The sequence below is a fragment of the Taeniopygia guttata genome, chromosome 1, assembly GCF_048771995.1.
Source record: "Taeniopygia guttata chromosome 1, bTaeGut7.mat, whole genome shotgun sequence".
Taxonomy (NCBI): Eukaryota; Metazoa; Chordata; class Aves; order Passeriformes; family Estrildidae; genus Taeniopygia; species Taeniopygia guttata.
This window is the reverse complement of record NC_133024.1, coordinates 62,766,747-62,776,475: the sequence shown is the minus strand read 5'-3', so window position 1 is coordinate 62,776,475 and position 9,729 is coordinate 62,766,747. Positions and strand designations below refer to the sequence as shown.

General features: G+C 40.8%; 1 protein-coding gene and 1 long non-coding RNA gene across 2 annotated transcripts in view; one reads left to right on the top strand and one right to left on the bottom strand.

Annotated features, from left to right (window-relative positions):
* Window positions 1-572: 572 nt before the first annotated feature.
* LOC121470017 (uncharacterized) lies at window positions 573-9,714 on the bottom strand. Its single transcript, XR_005980504.2, has 4 exons — window positions 9,614-9,714; window positions 7,790-7,878; window positions 5,908-6,025; window positions 573-713 (listed from the first exon to the last, which is right to left on the bottom strand). It is a non-coding gene; the product is annotated as an uncharacterized lncRNA (long non-coding RNA).
* COG6 (component of oligomeric golgi complex 6) overlaps window positions 9,232-9,729 on the top strand; it is a 52,868-nt gene continuing 52,370 nt past the window's right edge. Inside the window, exon 1 of the mRNA XM_002194953.7 lies at window positions 9,232-9,385. Coding sequence (XP_002194989.1) covers window positions 9,257-9,385 — 129 coding nt within the window. The 5' untranslated portion in view covers window positions 9,232-9,256. The remainder of the gene's footprint in view (window positions 9,386-9,729) is intronic.

Sequence of the window (9,729 nt, the reverse complement as noted above, 5' to 3'; positions counted from 1 at the left end):
AGATATCTTAACCTTCTCTGGGAAGGTTCAGCACTGAGAGTGTTCTCTCGATATTATATTGTAACAAAATAACCTACTCATAGATTGTGCTTTTGCAATATAACTACATATTTCAATATTCCTTTTCCTGATGAAAAAGCTAATTAGCAAGGTCGTTAGTTACCACTTATAAGGGGAAAGATAGTAATTCCACTAATGTGCTCACAGGAACTTCATTTATATTACCTCTTAACCTTTACAAGGATATTACAATTTCAGTAATTAATTGTTTTTTGCAATTTAATTTGCAGTTTACCATTTTCAAGGGAAATTGCCCATTAAAACAAGGGGTTTTAAGGAAAAAATCTTTACTCAAGTATAGATCACAAGCTGGCCTTACAGAAACTAGATATTTGCTAAGCCATTTTCATATTTGAGTAGAGCGAACTCTGTGCTATCCCTGTATATTAAAGAACTGCCCACTGCTTGAGTCTTCAGACATTTGCAGAAAAATGAGGTAGAATGCAGCTCAGAATGGAGCTTTGGAGGCAATGACAAAAAGGGAATTAATTCTTATTCTCTTCCTTCAAATTTTCAAAGGCAACGAATCCTTCCTCTCTTATTGATGCAGTAAGAATTTGCTTTCTTCTTCCTTTGCACCCATCTTGTTTCTTGAACTGAAGTTAACTTATGCTGCAATACCCATCCATGAGGGTTTCTGTTAACCTCAGTGACTGAAAAAAAAAATGGAACTTTGGCTCAACCTCATAAAACACAGAAATTCTGTCCATGAATCACCAAGAACTTAGGTATATGCTCAAGACAGTGCCTGACACTTTGGAAAATGGAGCTCAACATATGTATTCCTGCTCACACTCAAGTCTCTTGTAAAACAGCTACGAAATGAATCAGACATAAGTATCCAGTAGTATGCTGACATATCTCCACTACTGATAGTAGAAATTGTGTCCAAATCCCATCACACTAAAATAAATTTAGATAAATAGTGGTATCTGAAAAGGTGAATAATGCATTCCAAGTGGGCATGCCTGTGATAGAGTAAAAGACATATTTCTGAGAGAGGGATTTGCATGGGGATGGACAGAAGGTGACAAAGAAGAGAAGACACACAGAAGAGGGAACAGAAGTAGCAGGTATGAACTAGACTGCAGCACTGATTTATGAATGAAAATGTAAACATTTTTTTTGATTCAGAAGGAAAAATTAAACTAGCCCTTGGGCAGTTCTACCTTGTCAACTGGCAAGTCCATGATATGTCACCCAAAATTATATACATCTGCATGATATGTCACATGCTTACAGTCAGCAACTAGATAATTTTGCAGCGAAAACAAGAGATTTTATTTTTTAATTGTAAAATCAAACCTCTTGGTTTTTTTATCACTTTCCCCATGAGTACAAGGAGAACCTGGGGTTACACTGGGATTCAAACACAGTATTTCATTTCCACAGTACTGAAGCTGGGGCATACTCTTAGAATTATTTGTAGAAAAGTCAAAAGTCACTGTCAGACAAATAGGGGTAAAAAAAAAATTGTCTGCTCAACAGTCCAGCGCACAAGTTTTCTATGCAGTCAGAGGAGAAGACTGGGTAGGAATCTGAGGATGACTTGCATTCTGAAAGTGCCTTTCTTTCCATGCTCTGATAGATGGTTAACTGTGGATTTTACATCTGACTTTTAGATGTTAGAAAACTGCTGAGATGTATTGCACTAAAAGTTCTTAGGTTTGCCTGCAAGTGTGCAGATATTCAAGTTGAAGAGAGCAAGAATAGATTGAGGCCACTTAATATTAAGAGTTCCATATATCAGCAATGGATCAGCAATTACATCATAGTAAAATAACCTGCTTTTTGACTAGTAAAATGAAAATCTAGCTCCAGGCCAGCATGGGCATTTCTTGTCACAAGCTTTCTTCAGTGAGGTACAAATATGTTAATTTTGCCAGTTTGCACTGCAATCTGGTTAAAGCACCTGATGCTTTTCCTTGAGATATTACCTTGCCTATATTATTAGTACTCTAGACTTTATCACATAAAAGAAGATGTATGGGATAGAAGCAGAAAGAAGCTTCTAATCATCAAAACTAACGTAAAAATATCCTTTCAAAACCTCTAGGCTGGCAGTTCACTCAACATGACATTTGCTTTTTGACAGGCATGTGCTCTGCATGAGCAACAATATTTTAAGATGACATTATTTAAAGAAAATTGACAGTGATGAGTGATGTATATTCAGACTGATGATACTCTGAAGAGAGCTTTAACTGCATGGACAAGAAAGTTGCTTCTAGTTTGCATGCAAAAGGAAGCTTGGGGTCTATTCTGGGGAACTTGATAATCTCTTGTAATTAGTACTGTAATTGGAGGTTGCTGGAAATGCTCCTTGAGCTTCTGCCAGGGAATGTGAGTGCTTCACAAAGCTGTTGACACCATTCTGTACACCCAGCCTCACTAACCAAGTCAGCTGCAGTAGATGCCAACACAGAACTCCTGATTTGTCAAAACTCTCATCTAAGCAGAAAACACACAATGCTTTTTCCTTCCAGTGTAGACACAGAGCAACACCAGTACTAGCCAGCCCATCACCATGATCCCCCAATGTCCTGCAGCCCACTGGTGATCCCAGGACACACTAAGTCACCTTCAGGCTGCCAGTTCTTGGCAGAGACTCATTCCATCCCCACTATTTCAGACTGTAAATGGATAAATATGAGTTACATATACCAAAGTTTAGAAACAACACTTGCCTGCCCTTGGGGACACACTTACTTGTTTCCAGTGCATCAGTCATGGAGATGCTAGTTCTGTAATAATGCCATGAAGGTAGAAATGACCACCAGAAAAAACAGAAGGTTTATATGTATTTCATCTGGAGGTGAGCAGATCTTTGCATAGAAAATGTTTGCAATTCGCAGTCAACTGCTGTGACTGCAACCAGTGTCAGGCATTAAGTAATAAGTTATTTTTATACACAGCAGCTCTCCAGCATCTCTGAGGGTGATGGCATCTCGCCAAGGCTTTGGAAAGGCTGTATGAGCTGACACACAAAGATGAATGGTTGAGGCAAGCCCAGATGACACTTCTGAGTCAACTTTACAGAAATAATCAAATCCAAATATACCAGGTAGCTCCACACTGGGGTTGCAGAGAAGCTGTTTGGCTCGGCTCCTGACAGATGTTTGAGAGTGTGAGTTCTGGCATTTTGGAAACTTCTATTTCTCCTGAAGTAGCAATAAAGTCGCATTAAATTTACCCAAACAGAATTGTTATGAGCACTAGGAAAAGCTATTTATGACACCCATACCTGTAAAATTAGGTTGATGTTACATTACTGCTATGAAAATTGCCATGATCATCAACATGCTTCTTGCAACTTTTACTAGCAACATCCCTCAAGTGCTCTTTCACAAGACAATGGCTTTTGTGGTGAAGCTGTACAGTTTTTGCCTCATGTCCCACTACTGCTTTTTCCTTCAAGAGTTCTTTGTATGGTCATGGCTCCAGATACACTTTTGCCTGACAAAATTGTTAGCTGTAATTTAAAAGGGAGTTTCTATATGCCAGATGTCCCTGACAATATAATCTTGTCTGTTCTGTGATTCTACAACATTTGTGCAGGATTTGCTGGGCTAGCAAGGTGAGAATTCTATCATCTTATGCAACTACATCCCAATCAACAGCTATCAGATCCAGCAGAGCAATCACTAACACTAAGGACTGTACTTTGGATACTGACTATGCTGAAGAAATTGTCAGGAGCTGAGAGAAGCCTGTCATACTACCCCGCTTGCTTGGAAGAAGCATGTGTGTAGGTGCAAAAAGGGCAAGAGGGCAGAAACTGCATAACAGGAGCTTAAAAGGAGCTTTGGAAAATTGAAATAGGCTTCAAAACACAGACCAGCCAATCAATGTAATAAAAAAAAAAAAAAAAAGGAGAGTGGGGTTGGGGAAAGGGGCTGCAAAAGTGGATTTCATTCTACATTTATGCATCTCTGGTCCTGCCAAGTGGAGTTATACTATCTTGGAGTCCTGCATGAATCCTGAATGACAGAAATATATGGTACATTTATCACACATCTTCAGTAACTTGAACGCCAAAACCAAAGTGACCATAGTGGTTGGGTTCTGGGAATAACAAAAAATGTTTCAGTGAAGAATAGTCATTGTTGATCACTAGCTGGGGGGGGGGGGAGGGGGAGGGGGGGGAGGGGCGAGGGCTTAAGGCAATACCTGAGTTTCCACTAAGGCATCACAAGAAGAGACTGTTCACAAGAAACATACCAGAAAAGACAAAGGAGGAAAAAGCTAAGAGATTTGACAGGGATCCATAAGACATGGATGTTTGACCCACAGGTCAAACTGGATTAAAATACAGCAGTTGGAGTCAAAGTTTGCAGTAGTTATGGTCTTTGTCAAAACTTCTGTTGCTGATGTACTGACTCAAGAGGTATTTTACTAATGCTGTCATTCTTGCAATTTATTAGAGCTACCTTTGGTTTGATCCACATCATGAGTCTGTCATGATCTCATAGAGGGCCTTTTGGTGATCAGCTGATCTGAGGGCACTGCCCAGTAATTTAGGTATCACTCTCTAGATTTTCTTTGCTAGACATTGGATCAGGACATAATGAAGGGTACTGTTTCTTTTTCTGATGGTGAATAATTGTAATTTTTGTTCAGTTGTTTGGGTTATTTTTATTTCACCTATAAAACAGAACACATTCCAAAGACTTTTTGCCAGCAGACAGTGATTGCTTGAAGAGATAGATCAGCAGGCCTGGCACACATCATTATCATATGTTATACGTCCTGCTTGTACTTTTTTTCTGTAAAAATACTCCTTTTTGTTGCTTTATTGTCATTATAATGGTAAGCATAATAGTGAGCATATGCAAAGGAAGATAAGCTTTATACTTCAGCCACAGAGTCGTGGTGTCACTAAGGTGATGCCGTTCATCAGCCACAAGCAGATATTTGTTCTCACAGCTCCATGATCTAAACCATGTGTTTCTATTTTTTCTTAGGTGAAATCTGGACCTTCACTGAAGTGAGTGGCAGTGCCATGAGGCCAGTGTAATTGACCTTGGCCAGGGATGTGGCCACATACTTTAGACAACCACTTGCTTAGAAAAGTCTTTTATTCTGTAGTGTTCTAGAATCAAATAAATTTAGATTAAACCCTATTCGTTTTGCTGATACAGTACTTCCCTTGAAAGCAATGGTTGAGGTTTTTTTGCAAGAGATGAACAGGAAGATTTCATGGGTTTGGTATGTATTAAAGTGCACACTGCACTGCTAGTGTTATCTTTTCAGTGAGTTATAACAAACAGAAGTTTTATAGCTCCTCAGCCAGGTGGCTGATTCGGCATCACATATATTACAGCCACTACTGTTGACTGTGAGCTATGACAATAAATCCTCAAGTGAGATAGCATGAGCTAACCTAAAACTTCAGAAGTGTACATCCTCCTGGACCTTCAAGGGACACAGACTATATGATTACATGTTGCTGTCAGGGTGACCTTTGGCCAAATCATTCACAGAGTCTTATTTCCAATTTCCAGATGATATCAGTATTGTCTGAGTTTAAAAAAAAAAAAAAAAAGTTAGCTCAAGAAATGGATTGATTTGGTCTGGTGAAAAGATTCTACAATATTAACCTCCGTGAAAATAAATCATTAAAAATCCAGCTCTAACTGACTTAAAAACACAGAACATTTTCATGTGCTCCTGCCTATTGGTTGGACTTTCTAGTTCAACCTTAGCACAAAAAGACATCAAAATACTGGAGAAAGCCAAGGAAAAAATTCATGGCAGAGAACTAGTGAAGATTATAAGGCAGTGGTGGATTTCTTTTGCGGTATGCTGTATGCAGTGGTGAGCCTGGCAAAGGCAGATTCCACTCACCGGATCATCTATAGGGACATCACCATAAAGGGCTGCAAACATTTTCACAGGGATGACATAGTTGAGCAGCTATATATCATGGCCAGCTTCCTTCAGATACTCTTCTTCACTGCAGGACCTGTAAATTGTATTCAAAATAGCACTGTCAAATTCTTTTTATCTATTGTACTTTAAGAAAAATACAACTAATTATGGGTATTTGTTATACGACTTTTCATGTCCCAGACTTCATAATGCTTCCCATTCCTATGTGCCCTCTGCATCATATTGGGGCAAGTCCCTCCTTCCTTCCTTCCTTCTTTCCTTCCTTCCTTCCTTCCTTCTTTCCTTCCTTCCTTCCTTCCTTCCTCCCTTCCTCCATTTTCTTTTTCCTTCATCACAGAAATCTTCCTTTCTCACTCTCATTTTCCTATTGCAACACCCATAACAAGAGCTATTCCTTCTTTGTGTTTAAGAAAATATTTGCTTTATGTCTTGCTCTGTCACTCCTCTTTTGTCACAGGATAGGGAAATACATCCAGCCATGTCTTTGACCCCAGTCAATCTATTAATCCACTAAAGTTTTATTACTACATAGTCTTTTGTGGAACAAATTCAGGTCACTATTACAAACCTTTCTTTGTCTTCAGAAAGTGCATGTACTTTCAAGCATTTGAAAGTACAGCAGCACTTACTAGCTTTGACTAGGTAGACAGCAGGTGACATTCCCGACCACACCTTGTTCTGCAGGCTGAACTGTGCTCCTGTCTGTGCACCAAACGAGTGGTTTGTGAACACTTTCACCAGCTGCACAGTGGTAACAGCTGTCAAACAGTTTTGCTGTCTGAGAGGGAGAGCCCACAAAACCAGAAACCACCATAGTAAGGAACTAAGCAAATTAACAGAAAACACCCTGTGCCAGGCATTTCTTTACTAACACCTGTAGTTCTGTTGCTTTTCAAGCTTTGGTAAGGGAACTTGCAGTGGTGTAAATTACACACACTACACAAACTGCCTACCATTGACACCCAAAAACTGATAAATGAAATCAAAGTACTTTCTGGGAGTTACAGATCACAAAATCCCGAGCATTTTATCCCACAATGTACATCCAATTGATTTAACAGGATGTTTGCTGGTGGACAAGAAGACTGGTAAGAGTGTCATGCCAAACCCAGCTTTGTGATGAACACAAGACATGGCACACCAGCTGAATTCAAGAGGGTAACTTCGTTGCAGTCACATTTAGAGTTCTGTTAAAAAAATCTGTTCTGAGGAAAAATCTACCCTGCAAAAATTACCTGTATAAGAAAAAGAGAGGATTTCTTTTTATAGCTGCATCTAATATTCCTCAAAGATGAACAAGATATAAGCACTGGCATCCTCATACAAACAGCTTTTAGACTTGTGAGGTAAAAAAGTGCTCCCTTGATTATTTCTTCTAATTTTTCAAAAGAACATATGCATAGATAAACACATGCTATTTCAAAAGTCCATTGGTTCCTGTCAGCCCAATGTTTTACATTAGCTAGAAGCATTCTGGCTCACAAAACACATTCTTAAAGAAATGCACACCCATGAAGAAGCATCTGAAAACAGAACTCGTTGCTTCAAAAGAAAATACATGTACCAACTAATAGAGGAAATTCTTTCTGGCTTCTTGTATGTTTGTGGTATAACTTGTTGGACAAGACTTGGTAATGGTCATGACTTATCTGACACTTGTTTTTCAGATGTTGGAGCCTTTCTGACTTCAAGGTGTGCCTTCACTCTGTCAACTCATCCATCAGGTTAACAACATTTGAAGTGTTGTTCAAACAGTTAACAACATTCAGCTTATAGGTGGGAGGGGATCTTGCTAATAATAGGATTTTCTTGACATGCTTAAATATTAATTGCTTACACCTGTGATGACTGCAGGCTGTTTTATCTCTTCTGACATGGAGAAGGGAGATCCTGACTCCTGGAAGCTTAATCAGAAGTAAAGAACACCTAGAAGGAGATAACATCAGTGTAATAGGGTGGATAAGAAACAGAAACTAAGGAAAACAACATGTCTGAAATGCTTGAAATCCTTTTTGCTGACTAGCCAAAAATAGAAACAAGGCACTACACAAACTGTTCAGAAAAGCTGGCCTGGATCCACGTGAGGAAGCAAAGAAACAAACACAAATTAAATAGCAAAATATCCTATCACTGTCTCCATCACACTAAGATTTCAAGGGCTCTGGTCATATAGTTTTTTCTTGAGGTAAATGACTCAAACTAAAAGAAAATAATGAATAAAACCATTCAGAAGCTCAGTGCTCCACCTTGGGCATAAAGGCAATGTCTGCTTGATGTGCTTGCAGTTATTTTCAGGAAGGGTCTTCAGAAGAGCAATGTGAAATCCCCAAACTCCCAAAGAGTTAAGCTACTGCTTGAATCTTTGGGTTTTGACCACACACCGTCAGGCAGTTGGAAAGGTGGTGCTGTTTTCACAGCTAATACCATGGTGGAACCTGTTTTTATAACCTGTGTCTTCTTATCCTCTCCCCATGGCATCTTACCTTTATCTGTGCGCCTGATTTCTGTCCTTTGGAAAAGCCCAGAGAAATCCTCTGCTGCACCTCAGCATTTCAGATGGGACAAGTGACAATACAAGAGGTCATGGTCTTAAGCTGCAGCAGGGGAGGTTTAGGTTGGACATTAGGAGGCTTTGTGTAGAGGGTCATTGGGCATTGGAATGGGCTGCCCAGGGAGGTGGTGGAGTCACTGTCCCTGGAGGTGTTTAATGAACAGCTGCATGTGGCACTCAGTGCTGTGGGCTGGTTGACATTGTGCTGTCAGGTCATAGGCTGGACTCGATCATCTCAGAGATCTTCTTCAGCTCAATTGACTCTGTGATTTTGTGCTCTGGAGCTGTGAGGAGACCTTGGGAGGTCACCTCTGTGTCAGAAAATGCACAGCAGAAACAAGACAGCCTCCTCATTTGGACACATATGTATTGTATAAGTCACTGCTGTCAGCTTATACAACAGAGATCTCATTTATTTTTTTCCTTTCTAGCTGTGCTCACAATTAAAGCATTTGTTTTGTGAAATAAATACAGCTATCTGCTCTCATGAAGTGAACCCTTTATCATCCACTCAAAATTCTTTATTTAGTGAGTAAATTATTTATTAATTATTATTATTTTAATTTTTATGTATTTTTAATTTATCAGTAAAATCAAACAAAGAAATAAACAGAAAAAGCCCGAGTGCCACCTTGCACCAGGAGAGGCCTGGCTCTACAGGCGGCCTGCGCTAGGCCGGAACCAAATGCTCGCAGCGCGTTTCCGCCCGAGCCGCTCCGCGTGGCGCCACTGCGGCCGGGCAGGGCCGCAGCCATGGCCGACACCGCCGCGCCGCCGCCGCCGCCCGCCGCCCCCGCCCCGGGGCTCCCGGCTGCTCCCGGCACCAACCCGCTGTCCCGCAAGCTCAACAAGATCCTGGAGACGCGCCTGGACAATGACAAGGTGGGTCGGGCGGCGGGACGGGCGGGGGCCGGATGAGCCGTCAGGGGCCGCGGGCCCCGGCAGGCTTCGCGGCGGGGGGCGAGTCCTGCCGCAGGCTCAGTTCCGCTGCGGAGCTGCGGGAGGGCCTGTGCTGCATTAATTACAAACAAAATCAGCTTTCGCTTCTCCAGCAACATGCCACGCTCCTGTTTTATCCCTTCAGATCGTAGGGAGGTTTGTATTACTTACCTCGGAAGGGCGCTTTTCAAGCCTTTTGTAATTTAAATGTGTTCTTGCATTGGATAGGTCATTCATTTACAGAAAGTAGTCTTATTGGTTAAAGCTGCTGCAAAATTGTGGACAAA